This window comes from Nannobrachium achirus (assembly GCF_963921795.1).
Source record: "Nannobrachium achirus genome assembly, chromosome: 10".
NCBI classification, from domain to species: Eukaryota; Metazoa; Chordata; class Actinopteri; order Myctophiformes; family Myctophidae; genus Nannobrachium; species Nannobrachium achirus.
The window spans coordinates 51261429-51288158 of NC_137819.1; the positions used below are offsets into that span (position 1 = coordinate 51261429).

A 26730-nucleotide genomic window follows, 5' to 3' on the forward strand; every position below is an offset into this window, starting at 1 on the left:
GGGGAGTACGATGACAGACCGGGTGTTTGGCACAAGATGACAACAACAGGGACACATGCTGGAGGGGATACATGGCAGGCAGTCAGAGATGCAGGCTGGCAGACAGGCGACAGACAGACAGGCGACAGGAACATCGACGGCCTTGAGGGTGAGTCATGTATAGCGGAAGCCTCACGTGCGACAGGAGCGTTGACTCAACCGACCCCCGGGAGGTGGCCCTGGGATTTGCTGTGAATGATTTGAACCATGCACGCAAATGCACGCGCGCGCACGGCCGCACACACACACACACACGCATACAAAAAGTTGGATTGCAGGTTGCATATCGTCGTTGTCGGGTGAAAACCTTGTATGTCCAAATCCGTTCGTTTTGCATTTATCCTTTTAAAAATGATTTAAACTAGTGAAAACAGCCGATCTACAAGCACACAAGGCGTTGTGTGCTTGTAGATCTGCTGTTTTCACTACTTATGTGCGACGGCCTTGTATAATGAAGCAGGGCTTTACTTTGCGAAAGAAAGTACAAATTTGAAACTTTGAGATTAGAGGTTTCCAACCGACAACGACGATATGTATTTTTCGCATGTATCGCTTTATTTAGCAAGGGGAGAGTACAGAGAGATAGGAAACCAAGGGCAGAGAGAGGATAGAGACGTGATGCTAGATATGGCTCTGTCGGGTGGAAACCTCATCCAACACAGTCTGTTACTTTACTGGATTCACATTGAAAAACAGCTAAAGTAGCAGCAGTAGCTTTGTGGATCTGCTACTTTTGATGCTTTTGTGTGATTCTGTAGTATGATGAAGCAGGACGTTAATCTACGGAGGAAAGAAAACACAAAAAGTTAAACTGGAGATAAGAGGTTTCTGCCGACAACAGCGATATGTGACTACACAACTGCACAAACATTGTGCAGAGAAGGCTTAGGTTACATGCATGTAATAGTGTAAAGCAGGGGTGCCCAAAAGGTAGATCGTGATCTACCAGTAGATCACAAAGGCTGTGCAGGTAGACCACATGACATACCCCTAAAATATAATTAAAATAGGCTATAAAGTAAAATATTTATGAACAAAAATCACAAAACCCCTATTTTTGGCATCTATTATTTGAATTAAGGTGACTTGATTGAATGACATTAAGGACCCCCCCAATGCAATGCTTTGCTATCAAGAGTCAGCACCCGAAAACATAAGACTTAAGCCCTTTTACACCGGCAGCGATAACGATGATGATATAGCCATAAAATACCACAGCGATAATTATGCCTTCACATTGATGTCCGATAAAGTTATCGGACATCAATGTTAAGAGGCGCTAATTAACAGCCGCTCGCTCAGAGCGCACCTCGAGCTGTTTGTCAGAGACCCAGTTCCATATCACTGTGATCTTAACCACATCGTTGTTGATCCTAACGATGTAGTTGTCGGCTATCGTTGTCTTTATCGGTGTTTTGTGGATGCTGCCGATCCACTTCAATTGAAAACCCACTTTTTTAAATCGTTATCGCTGCCGGTGGGAAAGAGCCTTAACTAAGACTTTTCCCCCCACTATTTCCCCATTTTTTTGTCTTTGTAAAACCAGTGCCGTTATTCTAAAGCCCCCTCAGGTACATTGTTTTGGGGGTGAGTAGATCATGTTGAGCTGGTCAAGTAGCTCTCAAGTCAAAAAAGTGTGGCCACCCCCGGTGTAAAGTAACTAAGTACATGTACTCAAGTGGTGTACTTAAAGGGATAGTTCAACCCCAAAAGCCTATGGATTACTCACCCCATGGAGGCTTGAATTCATGGATTTTTGTTGTTGTTTTTGTCACATTCCTAAGCCAATAATTTGCTTTGTTTCCTATGGAGACACAACGAGTCTCCTCAAATTATTGGCCGAGGAATGTGACAAAAACTAAACAATATTATACCTATATATAATAAAATATACCTATTTTTTTAGGTATTTTTTACTTTACTGGAGTATTTCCAATTGTCTATACTTTTACTTCTATGCATCATGCGACGCGTTGTGAGCTTGTAGATCAGCTATTTTCAAAAGATTTGTATACATTATGAACTTGTGAAATGCGACACTCTGCACAATGAGTACTTTTACTTCTGGTACTTTAAGTAAATATTTTCGCCTCTACTTTTGTACTTTTACTCCAGTAATTTTTGTATTACTGACTTACTTGTAACAGAGTATTTCTACTTTGCAGTATTGATACTTTTACTTAAAGGGATATTCCACTTTCAACAGGGAGCAGTGGAAGGACCTCTCTCCACATACACACCCATTGTAACTTCAAACTCCATTTTAACCATGATAGATTCATTAAAAACAACCATATTTTTTTCTGGTGACTCATACTACCCTCCTAATACGTGAGCAGGCAGTGTTTTTTCTTTAACCTTTTTCATTTATTTTTTATAATTATTTGGGAAAATGGAAAAAATGAAATACAAAGAGATAATTATTAAAAATAAATGAAAAACGTTATCGACAAAACACGGCCTGCCCACATATTAGGAGGGTAGTATGAGTCACCAGAAAAAATAATGGGTGATTTTAATTAATCTATCATGGTTAAATTGAAGTTTGAAGTTACAATGGGTGTGTGTGGGGAGAGGCCCTGGGCCTGGAGGGCCTGGTAACATTTACATCAAATATCTAAATATTCAATCAAGCTAATTAAAAACTGTTCAGGGTGTTCATAAAAGCCTGATTAGATGATAAAATTACCAACATTTTTTTTGAAAGTGAAATATCCCTTTAAGTAAAGAATGTGAGTGCTTTTTCCACCACTGCATGCCTGTACCAGTGCCCAACACCAGCGATATTCAAATCATAGGGAGCTCTTGTTTACTCTCTTTGACATTTTCCCATCATTTTTCTGAAATGATGTTGCCTATAACGACCAATGCCCAAAACAGGGACACCAGGGTTAACGTGTTTAAAGCAAGGGATAAAGCCTTGTTGTTTCAACATTTCTGATCATGCCCCCCCCCCCCCAGGGTGGCGCCATGCCATCCAGCTGTTCCCCTCCAGTATTAGATTAGATGTTAGATCCCTGGCACACGTGCAGGGCAACCTCTACCGTACCCACAATATGTTGACATCGGGTTCAAAGCCAACGCGTCTTACTTCAGCGTTTATCATTTCACTCCCACATTCACTTCACACACACACACACACACACACACACACACACACACACACACACACACACACACACACACACACACACACAAGTAATGGTGTTCATCCTATTAGCAAGCCGGCAACGTGCCACTGTCTCCATCTCTCTCCTCTCTCCAGTTATTTATGATTTATGCTTGAAAACTGAATGATTAACAGTCAGAGTCGATGAAGGCTCCAGGTCCACTTCTGCCGTTGAGGGGAACCGTCTGGATCCCAAAACACAGATGAAGTGAAATAGCCTGGTAAACCTTCCCAGTCGTGTGAATTATTCACATGGTCAGTGTCTGCACTCAGGACCTGTGATTGACAGGCGGCACTGCGGCAGTGGTGGAAACTTTTTATTTTTTTACTGAAGTAAAAGTAGAAATACTGTTAAAGTCTAGGGAAAAAAGTAAAATCTGGAATTCAAAATTCACTTGAGTAAAAGTATTATCAAAATCTACTTAAAGAACCAAAAGTAGAAAGTACTCATTATGCTCATTATGTTGAAAACTGCAGATCTACAAGCTCACAATGTGAGCACATTGTGAGCTTGTATGGCCGATATGTATTGTATATAGGGCTGAAGTGGTTAATGTATGTTTTGTATTAATAATCAATATCTACAAGTAACTAGTAACTAAAGCTGTCAAATAATTGTTGTGTAGCAAAAGTATAATATGTTTCTCTGAGATGTATTGGAGTAGAAGAAGTACAGAGAATTGGAAATACTACAGTAAAGTAAAAGTAACTCAAAATTGTACTTAAGTACAGTAAATGTACTTAGTTACTTTACACCACTAACAGAGCTGATTGTCTCTTCTACTTTTTGTGTTTCTTCAAAACACCCACCCAGCGCTTGGGGCCAGACCGGTCTGACTGCAGAAGACACACGATAATGTGGATTCACGTGACCGGGATGATGGTTTACCAGGCTAGAACTGAAACACACAGGAAGTGAAACACAGCTGGACTGAAAACAGCTGGACTGAAAAACTGCTTGATTTGAAAAACAGTTGGACCGAAACACACAGTTGGATGACTGGACAAAAACAGCTGGACTGAAACAGATGAAACACAGCTGGGCTCAAATTTCCTTTGGAGCTGCACCTACTGTTCTGTTCAAAGCTTTTGGTAAATGGAGACCGATAGCCGTTCTCCCTAGCTGAGTCACTTGCTACTTGCTATTTTTCTTTTAAGATAGGTTATATATTTTGGGGGGATTTTCTGCCTTTATTTGTACAGTACAGTTAGTTGAGATAGACAGGAAACGGTAGAGAGTGGGTCAGGGAGTGACACGCAGCAAATGTCGTCGGGCTTGGGGAATTGAACCCGTAACCCGCTGTGCTGTGCATTAGAGCCTATGTGTTGCATACACCTTTAACCATTAGGCCAGGGGTCTTCAACGTTTTCAGGCCAAGGACCCCTTAGTTGAGAGAGAGATGAAGCAGGGACCCCCACAACCTTATCATAGATTCCTTATAGTTTAATTGTTTGACAGCACAATCGTCAGTGAATTTTGTATTCATGTCAATTTGTGTTTCCAGATATTTAACCACTTGAACCGTCAATACTTAATAAACTTGACCTTTCACCCTGTACTGCTCTTTTTCCCCTCTGCACCAAACCTCTTTGCCGAAAATAGCCGATCTACAAGCTCTCAACGCCTCTGTGAGCTTGTAGATCTGCTATTTTTGGCCAAAGTTCTCTGAATATGGACACTAGGGTTCAAGTGGTTAATATAGAAAAGGGGGAAAAAAAGCTCACAACGCCTCGCTGCGAGGCGTTGCGAGCTTGTAGATCTGCTATTTTTGGCCAAAGTTAATATAGAAAAGGGAGAAAAAAAATAAACGTTCTATCACTCAAAGGTTTGGAGGACCCCCTGTAGTAACTCTGAGGACCCCCTAGGGGTCCCGGACTCCCTGTTGAAGACCCACGCATTAGGCCATCGGCCCCATGCTACTTGCTATTTTTGAGCGGTGCCTAAGCACTTAGTTACTTTACACCACTGCTCCTGCATTTATGTCGGTAAAACCCACCAAAGTTCTCCTCCCACTAATCTCCACTTGGCAGTTAAAGAGATGAAACCCGAGCGCTGTATGTTTTTAAAAAGACAACACCGTCCTAGACCTCTATAAAGCTGTTTACAGCTCCAATTATAAAGCTGTTTACAACTCCCAATTTTCCCCCGAAGCCGTATATCGCTTCAGCCACAAACTATAATTTCGCTGGAGTCTCATCTGAAATAACTTGTCAAGTGTCAGTTTCTTAATGAGAGCAGCGCCTCGCCTCGCCTGCGGTGGCCGCACCCCTGCCAGACATCCACCAGCGCCACCGCGCCGTTAATAAGACAAATTAAGCCACTTACGTGTCACTTGTCATTCTCTTTTCGCACTTTTCATTAGATTTGTCTTTTGTGTGTGTGTGTGTGTCCACCCGTCATCGCCGTTCTGCTGTCATCTCTTTTCGAGGCGGAGCTATTGATCTCAGCGCTTAATACGAATGTGAACCCTATTAAAAGCTTTCATATCTGTTTCAAAAAGGAGAGAGTGGTCGCAGACGTCCATACGTGCAGAGTTTCTCTCTTGTCTGTCTGCCAGTCTGTCTGTAGCCCTGTCACAATAACTACATGATCTCGATTGCATTATCTAGATTATTTGAGGCTAACTCAATTATTTCTTTAAAAATGTGCCCTGCACAATGCTTGTTTACAAAGCCTACAAGTTATTATGTTCGATGCCAGAAAAACACAATTACATTTTTAATCTCAATTATTTATACTAGAAGCTCGGGCGGCCCAGCGTCTAGTCGGCGACCTGGCCAACTCGGAACAATGTAAATAGGGAATGAATGCCCCGCCCTTTAATGCAAACCCCATTATACCTGTTTTCATAGGACCCGTTTTGACCATCTGTCTGCCTGTGTCCATTTATGCCCATATATGGAGATATCTGTATCTGTCTGTCTGTCTGTCGGCGTCCATTTTATGTCCATATATGGAGATCACTGCAGTTATAGTTCTGGGTCCATTTTATGCCCATATATGGAGATATCTGTCTATCTGCGTCCATTTTATGCCCATATATGGAGTATCTGTCTGTGCCTCCAACTGTGTTGCAGACACAGTGCCGGTTCCCCCTTTAATGCAAACCTCATTATACCTGTTGTCATAGGACCCGTTTTGAACATCTGTTTGCCTGTGTCCATTTATGCCCATATATGGAGATCTCTGTAGGACCTGTATTGACCATCTGTTTGCCTGTGTCCATTTATGCTCATATATGGAGATATCTGTATCTGTCTGTCTGCATCCATTTATGCCCATATATGGAGATCTCTGTATTATACCTGTTGTCATAGGACCCGTATTTGACCATCTGTTTGCCTGTGTCCATTTATGCCGCGTACGTGATGTCAGAGCCTTTTATTAAGTGATATCACAATGAGTCAGCACTTGCGCCGATTTCCTCCGGAACAGCCTGATGTCAACAATCAGCTCCACATAAGGAGATTCCGAACGTTTCACGTCGGTTAGGGAAAACCGCACGTCGGGTTGTGTCGAGGCCCGGCACTGCACTCCGCGCCGCGGCGGGGAACGCGCGTGCCGAATCTGAAGCCGGTGGGACGATCGTCCATTTTATGCCCATATATGGAGATCTCTGTAGGACCTGTATTGACCATCTGTTTGCCTGTGTCCATTTATGCTCATATATGGAGATATCTGTATCTGTCTGTCTGCATCCATTTTATGCCCGTTATACCTGTTGTCATAGGACCCGTATTTGACCATCTGTTTGCCTGTGTCCATTTATGCCCATTGACTCATGTGGTGTACGTGATGTCAGAGCCTTTTATGAAGTGATGTCAGAATGAGTCAGCGCTTGCGCAGATTTTCTCCAGAACAGCCTGATGTCAACAATCAGCTCCGCATAAGGAGATTCCGAACGTTTTGCGCCGGTTCGAAAAAAACGTGCGTCGGGTCGGGTCGAGGCACGGCACTGCACTCTGCGCCGCGGCGGGGAACGTGGGTGCCGAATCTGAAGCCGGTGGATGCCCATATATGGAGATCTCTGTAGGACCTGTATTGACCATCTGTTTGCCTGTGTCCATTTATGCTCATATATGGAGATATCTGTATTATACCTGTTGTCATAGGACCCGTATTTGACCATCTGTTTGCCTGTGTCCATTTATGCCGCGTACGTGATGTCAGAGCCTTTTATTAAGTGATATCACAATGAGTCAGCGCTTGCGCCGATTTCCTCCGGAACAGCCTGATGTCAACAATCAGCTCCACATAAGGAGATTCCGAACGTTTCGCGTCGGTTAGGGAAAACCGCACGTCGGGTTGTGTCGAGGCCCGGCACTGCACTCCGCGCCGCGGCGGGGAACGCGCGTGCCGAATCTGAAGCTGGTGGGACGATCGTCCATTTTATGCCCATATATGGAGATCTCTGTAGGACCTGTATTGACCATCTGTTTGCCTGTGTCCATTTATGCTCATATATGGAGATATCTGTATCTGTCTGTCTGCATCCATTTTATGCCCGTTATACCTGTTGTCATAGGACCCGTATTTGACCATCTGTTTGCCTGTGTCCATTTATGCCCATTGACTCATGTGGTGTACGTGATGTCAGAGCCTTTTATGAAGTGATGTCAGAATGAGTCAGCGCTTGCGCAGATTTTCTCCGGAACAGCCTGATGTCAACAATCAGCTCCGCATAAGGAGATTCCGAACGTTTTGCGCCGGTTCGAAAAAAACGTGCGTCGGGTCGGGTCGAGGCACGGCACTGCACTCTGCGCCGCGGCGGGGAACGTGGGTGCCGAATCTGAAGCCGGTGGGACGAACGGTTCTCGAGATACGCGGATTACATACACGCAGACACGCAGAGACTTCTCGCATTTATAGATAGATGACAATTAATCGATACGTAAAATTTCATGAATGTGACAGCCCTGTGTGTCCCATTTTCTAAATTTGCCTGTCCTGAGGAAAGTTTGCACGGTCGGGTCAATCCCGGTCGATAGCGTTCCCCTCCCCCTAGGCCTGGCCCTGTCTGCTTTGGGCTTTATTGCGTTGTATTGATGCACTCTAATGGGTTTATCACTGTAACTGCTCGTCCTGCGCTGCGGCTTCACACAGGCAGACAGACAGACACTCACACACAAAAGGGCCCTAAACAGCATGGCCAGTGTATGGAAATCCAACCTCCCCCGACAAATCTAACTCGGCCTCTTCTATACGACGGTATAGAGTCTGTTCTCCTATGGCAGTGAATGCTGGACCCTGTAACCAAACCCTGCAGACATCTCTTGACTGGTGCTGTACCAGAATGTTCAGTGCAGTACTTAACATATGCAAGAGTGAACATGTTACTAACAAGAATCTGTATGAGGAAAGAATGAGACTATAGCAGGACACTGCCAAAGACATCAAGCAAAGCCGCCAGCCAGGAGCACCTGTCACAAGGACGTCCCACACTAACATACGTGGACGTATATTCAAGAAAGATGCAGGAGTGCGAAGCACCGACGAGCTGGCCAGACGTATGGAGAACTGGGATGACTGGAGGTGACGATGGAGGGCTTGTCTTGAGGACAACCTAGAGAGAGACATCTCGTACAGAATACGTAAAAGTGTTCCGATGCAGACACTGCACAATCGTTAACGCACTCCTAGCCTCCATGTGCATAGAATAGAATGTGATCTCTCACATGCTATTGCCACCTCCCCCCAACCTCCCTCCCTCCCCCTCTTTCCCCCTATGTCTCTCATTACCTCAGTCCCTCCGTCTCTCACTCTTATCACCCTTTCTCCCTCTCTTCCTTTCTCTCTCCCCTCTCTCTCCCTCTCTTCCTTTCTCTCTCTCTCTCTCTCTCTCTCTCTCTCTCTCTCTCTTTCTCTCTCTCTCTCTCTCTCTCTCTCTGGGTGGGTGGGTGGCAGTCTTTACTGCCAAGGTCACCGTAAACTGACCCAGGCTCGCTTGGCCCAGGGCAGCAGAGAGATAGAGAGAGCCAGCGAGCGAGCGAGCGGGTGGTTGGGGGTTGGGGGGGGAGCATCATGGAGTTATTTATGGAGAGAAGGCTATTAATGGAAGCCAAAGAGCCCATCTGCAGAATTGATTTGTGTGCATGTATGTGTGAGTGTGTGTGGAAAGTGGTCATTGGATGTGCAGAGTTTCTGCAGCGTTGAACAGCTTTGGACTTATGAGGTTTCCACCCGACAGAGACGTTGTGCTTACTACAGTCTTTCTGCATATGGTCGCTGTCTGCAGAAAACCTCATATGTCCATGTTTTAGTTTGGTCCAATGGATCCAATATAATTATTATCTAGTCACACAAGCTCTTGTGTTAATAGAATTCACAGTTTAGGCATTTACCAGACGCTCTTAATCCAGAGCGACTTGTCTTACAGTAAGCAAAGTAGATAATACATCAAATGCATACTTTTCATTGGTTAAAGATTTATAAAAATCCACTTGGCACACTTATCCAATTTCACTTTCACTATAAAAATGTTCAATAATAGAAAAAATAAATACCAATCTACAAGCTCACAACTATTGATGGGACGATATGAACATTTCATATCACGATTATTGTGACAAAAGAAATCGCGATTTACGATATTATCACGATAATCAAAATCCATTATCCTGGGGTGAAACATTTGCCAAAAAAATAGCAGATCTACAAGCTCACAACGTGTCACGATCGGCTATTTTTTGGCAAAGACATTTGATAGAGAGTGAAAAAATGACTGTATCAAGTACGTATATTATAAGTTCCTTTTACCAATTATAGAGGGTTTAAGTGGTACCGGATATGCAGCTCGGCAAATAAAAGGGGAATTGATCCCAGTGCATGACGAAGGACGATATCACGATAAATTAAATCTCCACGATACGACTATCTTGAGTGTTTTTTATCACGATAAACGATAATATCACGTATCGTCCCATCCCTACTCACAACGTGTCACATTTTCTACTTTTGAACACACAAGCACATTATGCGTGCGCACGCAGCTGTCTGTATGTAAATACATGTACTGTATGTACTATAGGGGTAACCAGAGCACCACTTTCAACCACCCCTTGTATTGAGACCATCATCTCGCATGCCAGTCGCAAACATACTGCGGCTGCAACAGGGTGTAGTAATTCATTCTTTTATCTATCCGGTTTATGCAACCGTACTTTGCATATCAAACTAATTTGTCGCTCATAAATTACTGTGTTTTGCTCACAGGCATTTCATAATTTAATAATATATGCTCCCAGAATAGGATTTATGCCCCCCCCCCCCGCTATAGCTGCGATTCTCTTCCCCAGCACAAGTAGTTAATATGGCGCCACAATCATTGTAACCCCTTTATCCGTTTATTCAGTATGTTTGCTATTCAAAAATAGCCAACATTTCACTACACAGATGTACAAGCTCACAGCGTGTCACTTTGTGCCGCGCTGCAAGATGGTAGAGTATGTCTATTTTTTTAAATATTTAAAAAATGTTCTTATCTGGGAGTCCCTGGCACAAATATATATCAATTAGGGGTCTTTGACTTGAAGAAGTTTGCATATTTAATTTCTAAACTAAAATCTTTGCTTCTGGCGGTCCCTGGAACAAAATATTTTGAGATGGGGGTCCGCAACCAAATACATATCATTTTGGTTGTGCTCTTCTAGGTCGTCTGCCATTGTTCTGAATGCAGAACAAGTATCTGCAATTCACGGGTCCTCTTATGAAATCTATCAATTTACAATTATATGTAATCGTCACCATAGTTTCGATATTGCGGATTCGCGGTACAGTATTGTCAAAAATCACACCTAGTGTGAAGTGAGCAGTGCTATTTATGAGTTACAAACGGACAAAGCCAGATGTTGGAGCTTAGCTCCTTCCAGGAGCACCACTCTGTGGTGCTTGATGTTGTCCCTATTGCCCGCCCCGGACCTACAGCTAGAACCACCACATCATCCGGTATCAACCATCACGTGTTCTTAGTGTTTACTTGGACCCCGTCTGCACTCTGCATGTATTGTATTGCAGAAACGTGACTCACTGTTGACTATTTGGAGGAGCAGGCTGTAGGTGCTAATGAGCAGGTGAAACCAATAAAGTCAGTGTACGTTTACAGCAGGGTTTCTCAAAGTGGGTGCTGTGGTGGCACCAGCTCAGTGGCCTTGTGGTTAGAGTGTCCGCACTAAAAATGAGATCCAATGGCTCCCTGCTTGGCACTCAGCATCAAGGGTTGGATTTGGGGGTTAGATCACCACTACTGAAAAAACACTCACGATAATCGTATCGTGGAGATTTAATATATCGTGACATATACGCGTCACATATCGGTGTGACGCGTTGTGAGCTTGTAGATCTGCAATTTTTTGGCAAATGTTCCGCCCCAGGATAATGGATTTTGATTATCGCGATAATATCGTAAATCGCAATTCATTTTGTCACAATAATCGTGATATGACATTTTCATATGGTCCCATCCCTAGTGCTATACCAGAATGTTGAGTGCAGTACTTAACATACAGTGTGCAAGAGTGAACATGTTACTAACAAGAATCTGTATGGGGGAATACCAAAGGCTGAGCGAGAAAATAGCAGCCAGGAGAATAGCAGGACACTGCCAAAGACATCAAGCAAAGCCGCCAGCTAGGGGCACCGGTCACAAGGACATCCCAGACTAACATACGTGGACGTATATTCAAGAATACCCGAGTGTGGCGCGGCTGCGGCTCACCGCTCCAAGAGATGGGTCAAATGCGGAGAACAAATCTCGCACACAACAATGTATGTGACAAATAGTAGGAATCTTAATCTTAACCAGTCCAGGGCTGCCTCAGAATACTTATATTTTGTTATTCATCAGTATCTCTTCAGTTAAACCACTTAGAATATACATGGGCAACTGGCGGCCCGGGGGCCACATACGGCCCCCAACTTAACTTAATGCGGCCTGCTGGTTAATACTGGAATACTGACATATTATTGAACATATAAATGCATTTGAACATTTTTACTTTTCATGGTTCCAATTAAAAAAAATGCTAAAAAAAATATCCCATATTCCATTTCAAAATTAGCAGTGCGACACGTTTTGAGCTTGTAGATCGGCTATTTTTGACTGTATAGTATACGCATTGTGGCCCTCTGGAGTTAATGTAAAAATATAGTGGCCCTCTCATCATTAAAGATGCCCACCCCCGACTTAGACCCTCTATGCTTAGTAAAACAGACCTGAGTTAATTGTACTTGATGAGTTATTTTTCCATCTACCCTGACTCTTCCCCAAAAATGGTTCCACCATCTATTCTTGGTGAATGTTCCCCCCAGAATAGGGATGCTGTGGTTCAAGTGGTTAAACGTCAAGTATCATCTTAGTCATCTTAGTCGTTTAGTCTTAGTCTTTGCCTTAATGCAGTGTAGATTTTTTACAGCAAAGATTTAGTCTTTTGAATAACACACCATTTAGTTTTAGTCATCTGAAATTGTCTGGTCTTGCTGAGATGGCTAGGACACATTCTACGATTGTCCTCAGAGTACCCACCAATTCACTTTCACACTCTGAATTGCTTCAACCCCCCGGAGCTTTAGTCTGACCCCACCAACCTGATGCCACAGCCCTGAGCAGGATGCAGGTGCTTACAGGTTGACCTACTTCTCCAGTACCCATGCACATGCAATATTGTATTACTATTCATAGAACTAGGTGCATGGAGGATTATAGTTTTAATATAATATTCACGAGTCACGTTTTTTGCAGTGACTTGACTTGACACAATGATGAACCCAGACCAGACCTTTCCCAAGAGGACAAATTCAGAGCTCAGCTTTGAGTCTGCTGAGGCATCTGTTGGCAAATGTCTGTCCTGCAACCTCTTTGACCTGTTTATATGCAGGTATTAATACGCTCCCGGCTGATTTGTTACCTTAGCCACATGCTGGCCTGGCAGCTCTGGGTCAGTGGCCCTGCCAGAGTCCTCAGTTGAAGATTGATTGATTGATTGATTGATTGATTGAACACTTAACAGTTTGCAAAAAGTACAGAGGTACAGTTATACGATAATGCTAAAAGGAATACATTGTGGGCGTATGTATTAATCGAGACATATAAAGACATACAATACTGTACAAGCAATCATCAATATAGGGATCAGCACCATGGACAGACTGGGTGTCAGACTGAGTGACAACTCGTGCTGACTCCTCATGACTCCTACTGACTCTGTTTTCTTGCCAATCAGTAGGTGTTCCCACATAACTTCTGGGTACGATGATGTCACACGCATACCCTCTATACTAGGAGCAGTAAAAGTATATTTACAGAAAAAACATTGGTGTCATTTCTTTTGGCAAGCTAGACTTGTCTAGGTCCAGTTGTAAATTACAGACAGGTGCTCTTTTATGGCGGTTTTGAAGGAGGGTAGGCAGTCACACTTTTTGATGGCTGGTGGTTGGGCATTCCACATGTTGGTGGCATAAACAGTAGAATGAATTCATCCCCGTGTTTGTGCCGAATCTGGGGGGAATGAGATCAGTGGAGCTTCCTCTGGTGATGTGCCCGTGCCCAACAGTTACTGTACATGGGCTCTGGGTAGCCTCGCGTAGCCAGGCTTACTCATCTGCGAAGAGAAAAGCCTGGTGACAATAGAAGGCAGAAGACGTGAAGAGGGGGGGGGCTGAATTTTCCCGGAAGCTGTATTTTTGTCACAGTGCGGTGTTCCTGCAAACGTATTCCCTGCACGAAAAAAGCTGGTCTACGTCTCCTGCTCCGTCGGTTACGCTCGCAATAAACAATATACAAACAAAAACATTGATTCAAGCAATGTTACACCTATTCAGAGTGAGTTAAGAGCTACAATCTATTTTAGTTTTTTCGCTGGGGAATGTAAACAGACCCGCATCGCATGACGTAACTTCCGTTAACCGCAGCACTTCCGTCACACACTTCAAGCCCTATTGTCAACAGGGTGGGCTCTGGGCCCTTGAGTTTCTTGAAGACCATAGGTCCATTGCAAGTTGCTGTACGTTGTACTCAACTCAAGGCAAGACAGTTTTATTTGTATAGCACATATTATTATTGATATTTTTTAATGTGAAGATGGACTGGAAAAGGGGAAAGAGACGGGGAGATACGCAGCAAAGGTCATCGGAAACAGGAATCGCAACCTGCTGTCAGGCTATCGGAGCCATGGTGCCCGGCTCCGCGATGCCAGCGGTCCGGGCCTGTATAGCATAGTTCAACAACGAGGCAATTCAACGTTCTTTACACTGAGGAAACACAATTATACATTACATTATAAAATGATATTTTGGATGCATAAAACTAAATAAGTTAAAAACTATACAGAAAGAAAGGAGAAAAAGGAGTCTTTAGTTGTGTTTCAAAAGAAATAAGAGTAACATCAGTCATGCACTTTTCTGGGAGTTTGTTCCAGATATGTGGTGCATTAAAAACTAAATGTGCTTCCCAATGTTTATTTTTGGTTATAGGGACAGACATCAGACCTTCCCCAGATGACCTGAGAGATCTGGATGGTTCATGGCATCGCATCAGAAATGTATTATGGCCTCTAAACCATTCAAAGCTTATAGACCAACAGTAGTATTTTGAAATCAGCCTCAAATCAGAAGTGGCAGTGACTCACGTGTTGGCCCCGTCCGGTCGGTGGTGGCATCCATCCTGTGCAATCCTGTCCACAGCCAGGATTAGAATGAATTAGAAAATGGAACGCGTGTCGGCTCGGCGGGAATTAACTTTCAGGGGTCATGGTTTCTTGTCACTATGCACTGTGTCACCGATAGCAGCAGCTTCAGGAGGAGTTTGACGATGGACGGCACGTTTTGGTATTTGATAGTGGCTCTAGGAGGAGCCAGTGCATACTTGGTGATGGTGAATTACCAAGTGTGACATGAGCAAAGTCAGCTCTTTCCACAATAGCCATGTTTCCATAAGCTTATTCGAAAATATGAAGCGAATTATCATAAATTCGCATTAAGACAAAGCGAATTTAGCCTTTTTCCATTTGCGGGTGTCATTCGAATTAGCGACGGTCGCATGAGTTGATCGGGCTGATTTTTTTTCAGACCGAACCGAGACGTGAGCACTGCACGTCTGACTGCTGTGACTCGATCGCTGCACAGTGCACACTCATCCTGCAAGTTTCAGCGTCCTCTGGAAGGTGGCCTCGTTGTGGTTCAAAGGCACAGCTGGTTGCCAAAGACTGTGATAGGAACATTATCGATGCCTTATGCCGAAGAGCATACGTACTGGTTGTCTGACAATGGATGGCACGTTTTGGTATTTGCACCACACCGCGAGGGAGAGGTGGATCTAGGCCATGTGAGAGTCCTAGAGAGAGCCAAGGGTCAGTGAGGTCATGATCTCTTTCACACAGTTACTATGTGCACCTTACACACACACACGCATGCACGCACGCACGCACGCACGCACACACACACACACACACACACACACACAGCCCTTAGTCAGCAGTCTGCGAAGGCTGCTTTACTTGGTGTGCAGGGCCTGATAGTGAGGTCATCGAAGGTGAATAAAAGCTACAATCCTGAACCTTCTCTTCAACAGAGTTCAAGTGTGCAATGTTTTCCAACTGCCTGACAAAGAAGGCATTGGCTAAATACGAGGATCAACCAACAACCAAACAAAAAAAAAAAACTTATTTGCCGTAAGCCTGAGAGAATAGGTGTCTTTTCAAGGCGGTAGATAAAAAAAAACATGTATACTTGAATCCATTTGATAACACACCCATTTAGTGCTAGTTTTCAACTTGTTTTTATTTTATTTTCATCATTTGTTTCCCAGTGTCATAGAAGGGTAGCTAATTTTAAAGCGTACTCCCCCACAAATGTGGCCATTTAAAATGCACACCACATAATAATAAGTATACAATACCAGAGCCACTTGTCCAATGTATGTCATTGCGATGCCAGCACATATTTAGCTGATGAAACCGAGCGTGCAGACAGCGTGTCCCCAAATTATCCCATTGTTTTATAGCCCCTGCTTTGAGCCCCCCCCCATATACCTATCCCTCTGTCTATTAACCCATTTAGGCCTAGAATTAGAAGGATTCAAAAGACACTTATAGAATCGGGTCAAAATTCTAATGTTCACGACTTTTCAAAAATAGCAGATCTACAAGCTCGCAGCGCGGCACTCGGTGCCGCGCTGTGAGCTTGTATATCTGCTATTTTTCAATAGTTAAAGCATAAAATAATGATACACAAAATGTGTACCCGTTCTAAATGGGTTAACCCACAACAATGAAGCAGCTGTGTCTTCATTAACGACATATCCACTCCTAGTTGTTTATGACCCCCCCCCCCCTCCTTTATTATAGAACAATTCGTTGTTGTCGGGCAGAAACCTTTGATCTCCATATTTTAACTTTTTTTTTCTTCTTTTTTCATAAATTATCGCCCCTTCTTGATCACACAAGAGCATCAAAAGTAGCAGATCCACAAGCTCGAACACGGCGGCTAAGCGAAGCGACGTGTTTCGAGCTCGTAGAGCTGCTACTTTTGGTGCTTTTGAATTTGAATCCTGAAAAGTGTCTGTTTTGGACCCCGTTTCCACCCGACCGAGACGAATTGTAACGTCAACAGGCTCGGGCGTTTGCCAAGTTTAGGAGTGGGTCGGGTTATTTTGAGCGCTGTTGCAACAATGTAATTGACAGGCCCTTTTCGCTGGCACCTCTCTCACTATCTTAACATAATCCACTGCAAGGGTGTTCAGTCTATTTAGGGTCTGGAAAGCAATTTGGAACGTGTGCGTGCTTGCTTGCCCGCCATGCTTGCATGAGTGCACGTCATCACAACAACAGCATTGTGTCTGTGATTTGATTGGGTCTCTCTCTTCTCTCTTTGAGCCCGCTGAGTTGTTCCCGAAGATCATAAACAAATGTCATGTCAGTAGCTGACTAATGTCCTCAGTAAGTAGCATTCGGAAACAATGGTTCAGCCGAGGAGCCCATCTCTTGTTTCCACAGCCTGATGTGCAAGTACACACCCTGGACATGACGCTAGTACGTTGCAGGGACTTCACCCCCCCATTGAAATCCTTGACGCAGAGAGCCAAGCTGTGAGGCATTGGGTACAACTGATTTTAATAGCAGGGTGCCCATGGTCATGAAATTCCTGGAAATATTTTGAAATTGGAAAAACTGTTTGGAAATTAATTTGTAAATTCTTTGTTAAAAATGTGTGGGTAATGTTCTTGGTGGTAGCGGTAGGCTATATATTGCATTGTGTGCTGCTGGTTGTCTTGTGTTAGGCCTGTCACAATTATTATTTAATAAACAAATCACAATTATCTGAGATAATTGACATTGTTTTGCATAATCCGTGTTGAACATTTTTCATATATTAACAAACATTTAAAAAAAATAGTGTAGGCCTAAAGATCTGCAAGCTCAAAACTTGTAGATCGTCCATTTCCACTATGAATGTAAATGAAAAGTAAAATGTTATAATCGCGGCAGCCCTAGCTGGTGCCGCATATAGGAAATAACAGCTTCAGTGACGCCCACTGTGAGCTTTTTGGGGGGTTTGGGGTGGCAATAGCTGTGAGCCCGCCTGGGGAGCCAGAGCAGAGTTGTGCCTGGAATGATTCCAGGCCGGCCAGCAATGTCGATGTGTGTCCCTGAGCAAGACTCTTAACCCCTAATTGTTGCTCCGCAGCCCTTGTAGGCTGCTATCAGCTGGGTTGTGCTGATAACTGAATTTCTCCCTGCGGGAGGAGAAGGCCACATTGTTAGATCGGCCATTTTCGGTTGGCAATCAATTACAAATCAAGCATTGGGGACAGCAAGGAGGAGGTGTCCCGATGACGAGGTTTGTTTACCCAGCTGTTGGTTGGCAGTTGAGAATTGACCCACCTCTGGAACAACACGTACTCCCTAGAGTCTTCCTCCTTATGTCTCCCCTTACATTGCCAGAATATTGATTTCAAAACACTGCTGTTGGTCTACAAAGCTTAGAATGGGTTAGGGCAAGGGTCTTCAACAGCAGGTACTCAACAGAGTTTCTACAGTGGGGTGGGGCGTGGGAGTGGTGGATTAGGAACACATTTGTGTGATTTGTTCCTAATCACACATATCTTCGTGTGATTAGGAATTTACCTATTCTGAGGGTAACATTAGCGCAAGGAACAGACTAAATACATGTTTTCTAAGTGCTTGTTTGTGGAAAATAAGGAACAGTTCGACATTTCTTTTCCCAGCGGATTCCTCGCGAATCGCGTCAATGCAACCACACTTGCAATTTCCCAGAATTTCTTTGCTTGATGTTCTGTGTAAATCGAATTGAATTAAATTGAATTGCCTTGTTGTTGAAATGTGCTATAGAAATAAAACTGCCTTGCCAGCTCCTTCCCAGCTTCTGTGTAAGGCAAAAGTAAAGTGTCTCAAAAGAAAAGTAAGGAAAAGAAAAGTACAAGGTGCCATGAACTCGGCAATATCCATTTGGTGTGGGTGAAGGTGAAAAAGAATCTACAGTACATAGCTTCCTCAAGGCAAATAATCAGTACAAAGGAATTATGGACTCTTTGTGTGTGTGTGTGTGTGTGTGTGTGTGTGTGTGTGTGTGTGTGTGTGTGTGTGTGTGTGTGTGTGTGTGTGTGTGTGTGTGTGTGTGTGTGTGCGCGCGCTTGTGTGGGTGGTGATTTCAATATTCTTATGATGAGTTTTCGGGTCATTGAAGTCATTTCACAAAAGGTTTTACAGTATACGTCTTATATATTATACTGCAAGCCCGGGCCAATTTTTGTTCACTTCTATCTATTGCTCAATGGTTGGAGCTGCTCTGTGGTTCTACATGCAGTACAGTAGATTGAATTGGGCAGAATCCAATTGTGTTGCTGATTCAAGTGATACACCAGCACACAGTATTGAGTAACTTACACTTGAGGCCTTATCTAACAAGGATGGCAGATCTACAAGCTCACAGCTCTGTCTTTGTGACTGTGCTGCAAGCTTGTATATCTGCTATTTTTGAATGCTCAGAAAATGCATGCTGCCACGAATAAAATAACACTTAAAAGATGTTCAACAAGTGGGCCCTGATCCAGAAAAGGTTTGGCAACTAACTACTGTATGTATAGTACTGTATTTTACACAGGCCAATGTGTCAGTTTGTGCATTAAGCCTAAACAAATGCCTTTGTTTTCCGATACTCGTACATACGTGTGTATGTGTGTATCGTCCAAAACTGTTACTTTTTAGGATAAAAATTCAAAAGCAGCAGATCTACAAGCTCGAAGCGTTCCGTGCTCACGGATCTGCTACTTTTGATGCTTTTGTTGTGACGCTGTAGTGTGATCAAGTAGGACATTGATTTACAGGAGAAAAAAAACCCCACAAAAGGTTAGTATATGGGGATAAGAGATTACTGCCCGACAGCAATGCTATAGTATTTTCCACAGGCGTCATATCCAAAAGCCCAGTGTGACAGTATGTGCATTAAGCCTAAACAGATGCCTTTGTTTTCTGATACGCGTGCTATGCACACACACACACATACACTCTCTCTCTCTCACGTGTGCGTTTTGTGTGTGTATGGATTAAGCCCTTTTTCGGGTGAGAGAGAGTGGGGGGGGGGGACACAAGGTTGTCAGTCGGTCCACCCTGGCAGCAACACAGCGCGCTGACAGTTCCCAAGCAGATTGAGTTCACCTCTTCTCTGCTGTTGGCTTGATTATTATTGGTGAGTCCCCATCTGTGAAACCCCGCCCCTGTGCCCACCCCCTCCCCTCCCCACCATGGGGAGGGTCAGTGGTTATATAAAGGAAAGGGCCATGCTAAGGGGGCACATAGTAAACATTCACATTCAACCGGTGTGAGCTGAGACTTGTTATACTTCCACTGAAACCCAAGCTCACAGAGTACACATCCGTTCCGAGTTCAACAAACAAACATGACTACCTTCGTCTCGGTGAGTTTTTTTTACATTTGTTGTGTATTGTGTAGATTTGTTATGCTATGTTGATGAACTGAATACATACATAGGACCACAGTGGAAACAAGTCCTCGGGACTTTTTCGTGTTATCCTTTTAGCCCTAATGTCTTACTGTACCACCTGCTGTTTACATTTCTGACTGATAAAGTATTCAATCAATGAAAATGTTCCATATGATCCGCTTCTCAGTACTTGTCACTCAGTGCAACTCCTATCAGACCCCTTGGCTCTGGTGGGCCGGTTCTGACCAGGTTTTGTCCTTTGTCCAACTCGTGAGTTTGTAGATCTACTTTTTTCAAAAATATATATATATTTTTCCATTACATATTCTTTTGTACAGTACTTTACTAAGTGATAACAGTTCGAATACAGGACTTTTACTTGTAACTGTGTGTGTGTGTGTGTGTGTGTGTGTGTGTGTGTGTGTGTGTGTGTGTGTGTGTGTGTGTGTGTGTGTGTGTGTGTGTGTGTGTGTGTGTGTGTGTGTGTGTCTGTCTGTGTTCGGTAGTTGTTCTCTGATGGAAATTGTGGGTTTTCATCATAGCAAGTGCGTCCGGATGTGTGCTTGGGTTTTAGCACATATTGATTATTGATTGATGCTGTTGGCTGTATCATATATCACACTGTGACCGAGTTGTCATTGTTTGTTGATGATTTCTCTCTTTGTCATTGGGGGATTAGGACCAATGGGATGCCAGGTGTTGTCTTGAATCAGGACAATGCAACAGAATTGGAACACCTTATGACACCTTAACTCATTTAACGCTGATCCCGAGTATACTTGTGAAAAATACTTGAGTATTTAGAGTGCAGATCCCGAGTATACTCGCGTAAAATACTGTATATAGAGTAACGCTGGCACCCTTACCCTACGGTCCGTTGGAAAGTCCTGGCACGATTGGACTCGCCGATTCATCATCATCACGGATCCACGTGCACAAAATAGTAATCCCTTAACATGGAGGCCGACGGTGGATCTCATCTTTAATGTCCATTTTCTCCAAACAACACTTTTAAAGCCAAGGATGGCATTAGATTCTCGCTACAATAATGTAATAACAAAGGCAACGATCGGCCATTACAGCAACGGCATGGGGTGACGATCGCTTCCGTTGAATGGCGTCATGACGTCAAACCGGAAATGTTTACGCAATGGACTTCTGGCCTTCAAAATAAGAGACTGGCCGCGGATGGAGCCTGTGAGAGGCACGCTGGACATTTAACCCGTTCATGTCTGGAGCACTAAATGGGTTAAGAGCTTGTAGATTGGCTCTTTTTGAAAATGTTTGAAAGTGTAAAAAAGGTCTTAAACTCTTTTGTCAGCTGTTGCATGAACCTAAAATGCAAAAACAAACTGTAGCGGACAAAACTAAAAACGTATTTCTGGTGGAAACAAGTGAGTGACTTTGACAGGTAGAGGTTGCACAGCAACAGCACCACCATGTCCTCTGACAGGTCCAGTGTGTCATTGATGGCCGTCCCCACATCATCCCCATCCCATCCAGATACTGTGCTGTGTTAAAGCAATCCCCGGGATTGATTCTAGACATGGCTGATGCCATCGTGAGTCATCTATGCAGCACTTTATGGTTTAGAAGCACAAGTACGCCAGTACTTTTAACTCAAATCGTCTCCGTCGGGTGGAAATCTCATATATCTCATTTGATGCTTTTGCGTGGCGCTGTATTATGATCGTGTAGGAGGTTAATTCACAAAAGAAAAGGTGAAAATATGGCCCAACAGCGACAATATACTTTGACTCAAGTACTGAGTATAGCAGTGTTTCTCAAAGTGGATTCCAGGGATTCTGTGGGTTCCTTTAGGGCGGTCTAAATTGACCCATACAAGTCTGTAACTCTGACAGTGTACAAATGGAACCAAATGGGTTCATTTGGTTCCATTTGTACACTGTCAGAGTTAAGGGGAGACCCTGAAATGTGAAAGTTTGAGAAACACTGGCGTATAGTGTGCGCCACTAGAGCAGAGAGGTATTTCTCAACTTGTGAGACGCCTACAGGGACCAAGCGGCCTGACCTCTGCGAGGCCTTTTGCGTCACCCTGCGTCACCCTGGGCCTAAGAGCCCGGCTCATTTCAGCCTCTCTGCCCCGCCACGGGGGCCACGGCGGGGCCACGGCGGGGCCACGGCCTGCACTCGCTCGTCCCCGGGGCCACTTTGTCACAGCAATCGATGGGCGTGTGGACGTGCTCAAACCAGGTCACATAAGAAGAGCTCCTTGCCTAATGTGTACCACCATCACAGATAGGAAGAAACACAGGAGACAGCTGGGGCCTGGTGGTGTTGCGTGTCAGGAATGATAAACTGAAATAATTTGGATGGCATAAAGGCTTGGACGTGATTGCTGGCTTCCTCTGACTGGTGTGCTTTGGTGAAGTGCTTTGGATGCCCTGTCTTAAGTGCAAGGATTATCACTTGTTGACTATCAATGGCAGTCGCACCACGTCGTGTGTGCCATTACTAATCTACTGTACGTCCTCTGCTATTTTGATTTCTTTGTTGTTATTATTATTTTGCTATTGCTATTCTTAATTATTTCTTGTAAAATAAAAGAAGAAATGCTGCTACAATGCTGAGGAACCAAACCCAAAGAATTTGACTTGCTTGTGTACTCCTATATATCGTCTCTGTCGGGTGTAAACCACATTATGTCTAAAACTCTTACTTTTCAGGATTCAAATTCAAAAGTAGCTCATGCATTTCATTTGTCGTATGACGGATTACATTGCCTATCTACAAGCTTACTATGAGTTTGGCTTGTAGATATGCTGTCATCCCTATTTGTTTTTGCACCAACCAAAACATTTTTCAAAATGTTTAAAGATTTTGAACGTGTTCGCCTGCCCAGACCATGCCAACGATGCCAGGTAGATGAAAGTAGTTATAGCTTACCCCAAAGAAGTCATCAGAAATCAGAAACTATTTATTGTCGACATACTTTTGGTGAGTGGTTTGAATACAAATTTGATGGTTTTGTGGGAAGGATGATGATGGTGATAATGAGTCCCTTTCACCTCAAACTCTGTTTTCATTCATGAGGGAGAGTAGGAAAAAAAAACAGACATCTTTCAGACACTCAGTTTTTATGAACGTGTCTGTCTCTGTTTTTATCTCCACCACACCATCCCAGATGGCCACTTGTCACGGGTGCAACAACACCAGCAGATACAGCGGAGTGAACCGGGACTTCACGTCGCCGTTCTCCAGGAACCAGAGCACGCCGGGCCCTGGGGCGAGCGCCGGCAGACGCCAGAACAAGACCCCGCAGACGGCCGGCAGCAGGGGCGCCACCACCTCCACCCCCAAGTCCCTTGGCAAAGACAACAAGACCCCCTCTCGCACGCCCAGGTGAGCCCAGTCTCATATTAGATTTTAGCTTCTATAGCAACAGTTTTTCCAGAAAACTGTTTCTTTTCAGAAAACTGACATGATTTTGTGGGGGGCCCCAGATGACAGTGAAGTGTCAATTTAAGGACTTTTCCCAGGAAGCACGTCGGGACCTTGACCAATCAGTGACGTCTCGATTGGGGCCAGATCACAGCCCATATGGGGGTGATATTGACGTCATTACCAGGACGTCATATGGACTTTTTTGTTTGACAGGATGTTATTGTCTGTAATGTTAGTTGAAATATGAGCATATGAGGTTATATTCTGGGACATATCTAACTAGTTATGATATTTATCTGGCCTAGAATATCACCTGATTTCAGCCAACATAAATCCTGTCAAACAAAAAAGTCCATATGACGTCGTGGTTATGACACCAAGATCATCCCCATATGGTCTGTGATCTGGCCCCAATTGAGACGTCACTGATTGGTCCAGGTCCTGACCGTGCTTGCTGGGTTGAGACTTGACAACTACAGGCGATAGCAGGCGATGAGGCGATAATCGGAAAGTGGGCAGAGGAATGTCGTCCAAAAACATGACGACATTGTCTGGCAATGGCCAATCAAATTCATGTGTTTTTATCACCCAGAGTGTAAGAGGTAGTGTAAGAGGTTAAGCTCACCGTAATGACCATTACACCATGGCTGGGTTTCAGTACATGAAGCCTCTATTACTGGGGTGTCAACCAGCGGGAGAGGAAGATATCCGTAACAGCTTAGCATACACATTGCTGGTTGTCTATTTAGGGCTGACACTATCATGAAATATTTGTAGACGATACCGTTTTATACAAATAATTGTGATGATCTGATAGTGTTTTTTGGCATTGAACATTGATTGGAACACTTATGTTTGCCTTTTTAGGCTTTTATGAACACAAATTGTACGGATAGATACAGTGCGATGTAAATTAAAAAGACATTATTTTTATTCCTAAATTGTCCAATATAGGGACACAGCGTTGAAAGTGGTTAAAAGAGAGTTTACAACTAATTGAATAATTCTAACATTTATGCGAAATAATTGCGGTTGTCAGTCAGGTGACTTATTATGTAAAAAGGCCTATCCATAACAGCTTGGCACATAAAATTGCTGCGTTTCTATTTATTCTTGCGCCACGAGGGCCTTAACGTTACGTGCTGGTATTCCTGCTTGTCATATCGCTTTACTCGATAACCTCCAAGCAGCCTCTGTGCTCTACCAATGAGCGGAGAGGTGGGGTCGGTCAACATTGGACACGTTGTCAGTCAGATCATTTGAACATTTTTCTACCAAGCAGCAAAATCTCAAATTACTGTACTTTCCCCTCCACCTCGTCCCCTGCTGCTTCCCCCCCCCCCCCCCCCCCCCCCCCAGAGTCATTTGGGTTCCGTAGAAGCCAGCATGTCTTCTATGCCATGGTGCTCAATTTCTTTAGTGAAGTAAAAGTATCAACATTGCAATATATAAATAAAATGGACAACTTTGTTTTTTTTTACAACAAGGGTTCATATTTTAGATTGTAATTTCAGAAAAGAAAAGATGAGTGTTAAAATGTTTTCATTGACTGCTTTCTATCGTTTTAGCGATTTAGATTTCAGTGGGTGCGTGCGTACAAATGGCTAAATATGTCTTTATTTAGCCGGCAATTTCTTTATTACTATTTACAGTAACACTACTACCCCCATAAGTCACATCTGCCCAAGTGCCCATGAAAGATTGCGGTGCATCTTGATAATTGTGTCTAAAAGGACATACTGTATTTAGACACACGCATGCCCCTACCCACTGAAATCAAAATCATTAAAACCACTAAAATGATAGAAAGCAGTAAATGAAAACATTTTAACACTCATCTTTTCTTTTCTGTAATTACAATCTAAAATATGAACCCTTGTTGTAAAAAAAAACTAAGTTGTCCTTTAAAGTCATCACATCACAGGCATCACATATCACATTACACACTATGTGCAGAACTGAGATGGGGCCTGTTTGTTCAGAAGTCCTGTACACTTGATCCAACAAACGAGCAAATGATCTCCGAGCCCGAGCATGCACTGTACTGTCTGTCGCCCTGATGGTAAAACAAGGCATTATTGACTGAATAGCTGCATCCTATCCCTATTAATGGCTGCTAATTAGTGTGGTTGCTATAGGCGACACACTATTGTTCTCGGCCCAAGATTATTTTGCCAGCAAAGTTAGCCTGCTTTTGGTAACCTTTTGAATGATGTTATCTGGGTTGTAAGGCTGGATATCTTGGACGATATAATGTCCAATCAGACGGGATTGGTCATCCTTGACCAAATATATAACCACCAGGCACATGCACACATAGACATCAAAGGGGGCTTGAGCCCCTGCCCTTTTATCCATCTGTAAAAAGTGCCCTCTCCAGACCATGAATGCAGTTTTTACTATGATGAAAGAAATGCAAATGCCCTCTTTCCATGCCGTACCTGAAGGCAGCATTCAAGAGAAATGCCTTGTCCAAACTCTCCTGAACTCGAATGCAACATCTTATGTTGAAGGAATTGCCCTCTATGTGTAGAAATCCATGCCGTTACGCCACATTGTATTGACTTGATTATGCTTAGTTCAGCGTGGTATCAAGCACCGAAAATAGCCGCTGCGACGCGTTGTGAGCTTGGGGGTCTGCTATTTTCGATATTTTCACCAAAAGTCCCTTTTAGAAATGACAGCCCCTGCCTCTCTAACATTCTCTGGACGTCCCTGATAACCACACTTTCCCAGAATAGCAGCCTTCCAGTTTAATCAGTGCTCTCTCTCTCTCTCTCTCTCTCTCTCTCTCTCTCTCTCTCTACAGGGCCTCCACTTCCTCCACCTCCAGTACTCCGGCCTCAACCCCGTCGTCGTCATCGTCCAAGGTGAAGAAGTGGGTCGTGCAGCGCCTCAGTAAGATCCTGGGCAGAGAGGACGACCAGGGACGCAAGAAGGGTGGCCTGAAGGACTTCCTGTGTTCGCTCTAAAATACACCTATGTACAGTAGCTTACCTTCTCATGCAACAAAATGTTTTGTTTTTCAAAACCCTGCCCTAGGGGGGAGGGGGGGATTAAACCCACCCAACCCACACTGTGACCCCAGTTCAACACCACCAAAGCTCCAGAGCACGAACTCCAGGGGATCAACGAGGGTTCTTCCTAAGCAGGTGTGGATATT

At 43.8% G+C, this 26730-nt stretch overlaps 1 protein-coding gene across 1 annotated transcript in view; it reads left to right on the forward strand.

Annotated features, from left to right (window-relative positions):
- Positions 1 to 26539, forward strand: part of rmp24 (ribonuclease MRP subunit p24) — a gene marked incomplete at its 3' end in the record, with an annotated part of 68455 nt that extends 41916 nt beyond the window's left edge. Inside the window, exons 5-6 of the mRNA XM_080735565.1 lie at positions 23308 to 23525; positions 26377 to 26539. Of these exons, the coding sequence (XP_080591691.1) occupies positions 23308 to 23525; positions 26377 to 26539 (381 nt within the window). The remainder of the gene's footprint in view (positions 1 to 23307; positions 23526 to 26376) is intronic.
- Between the last annotated feature and the right edge of the window lie 191 nt (positions 26540 to 26730).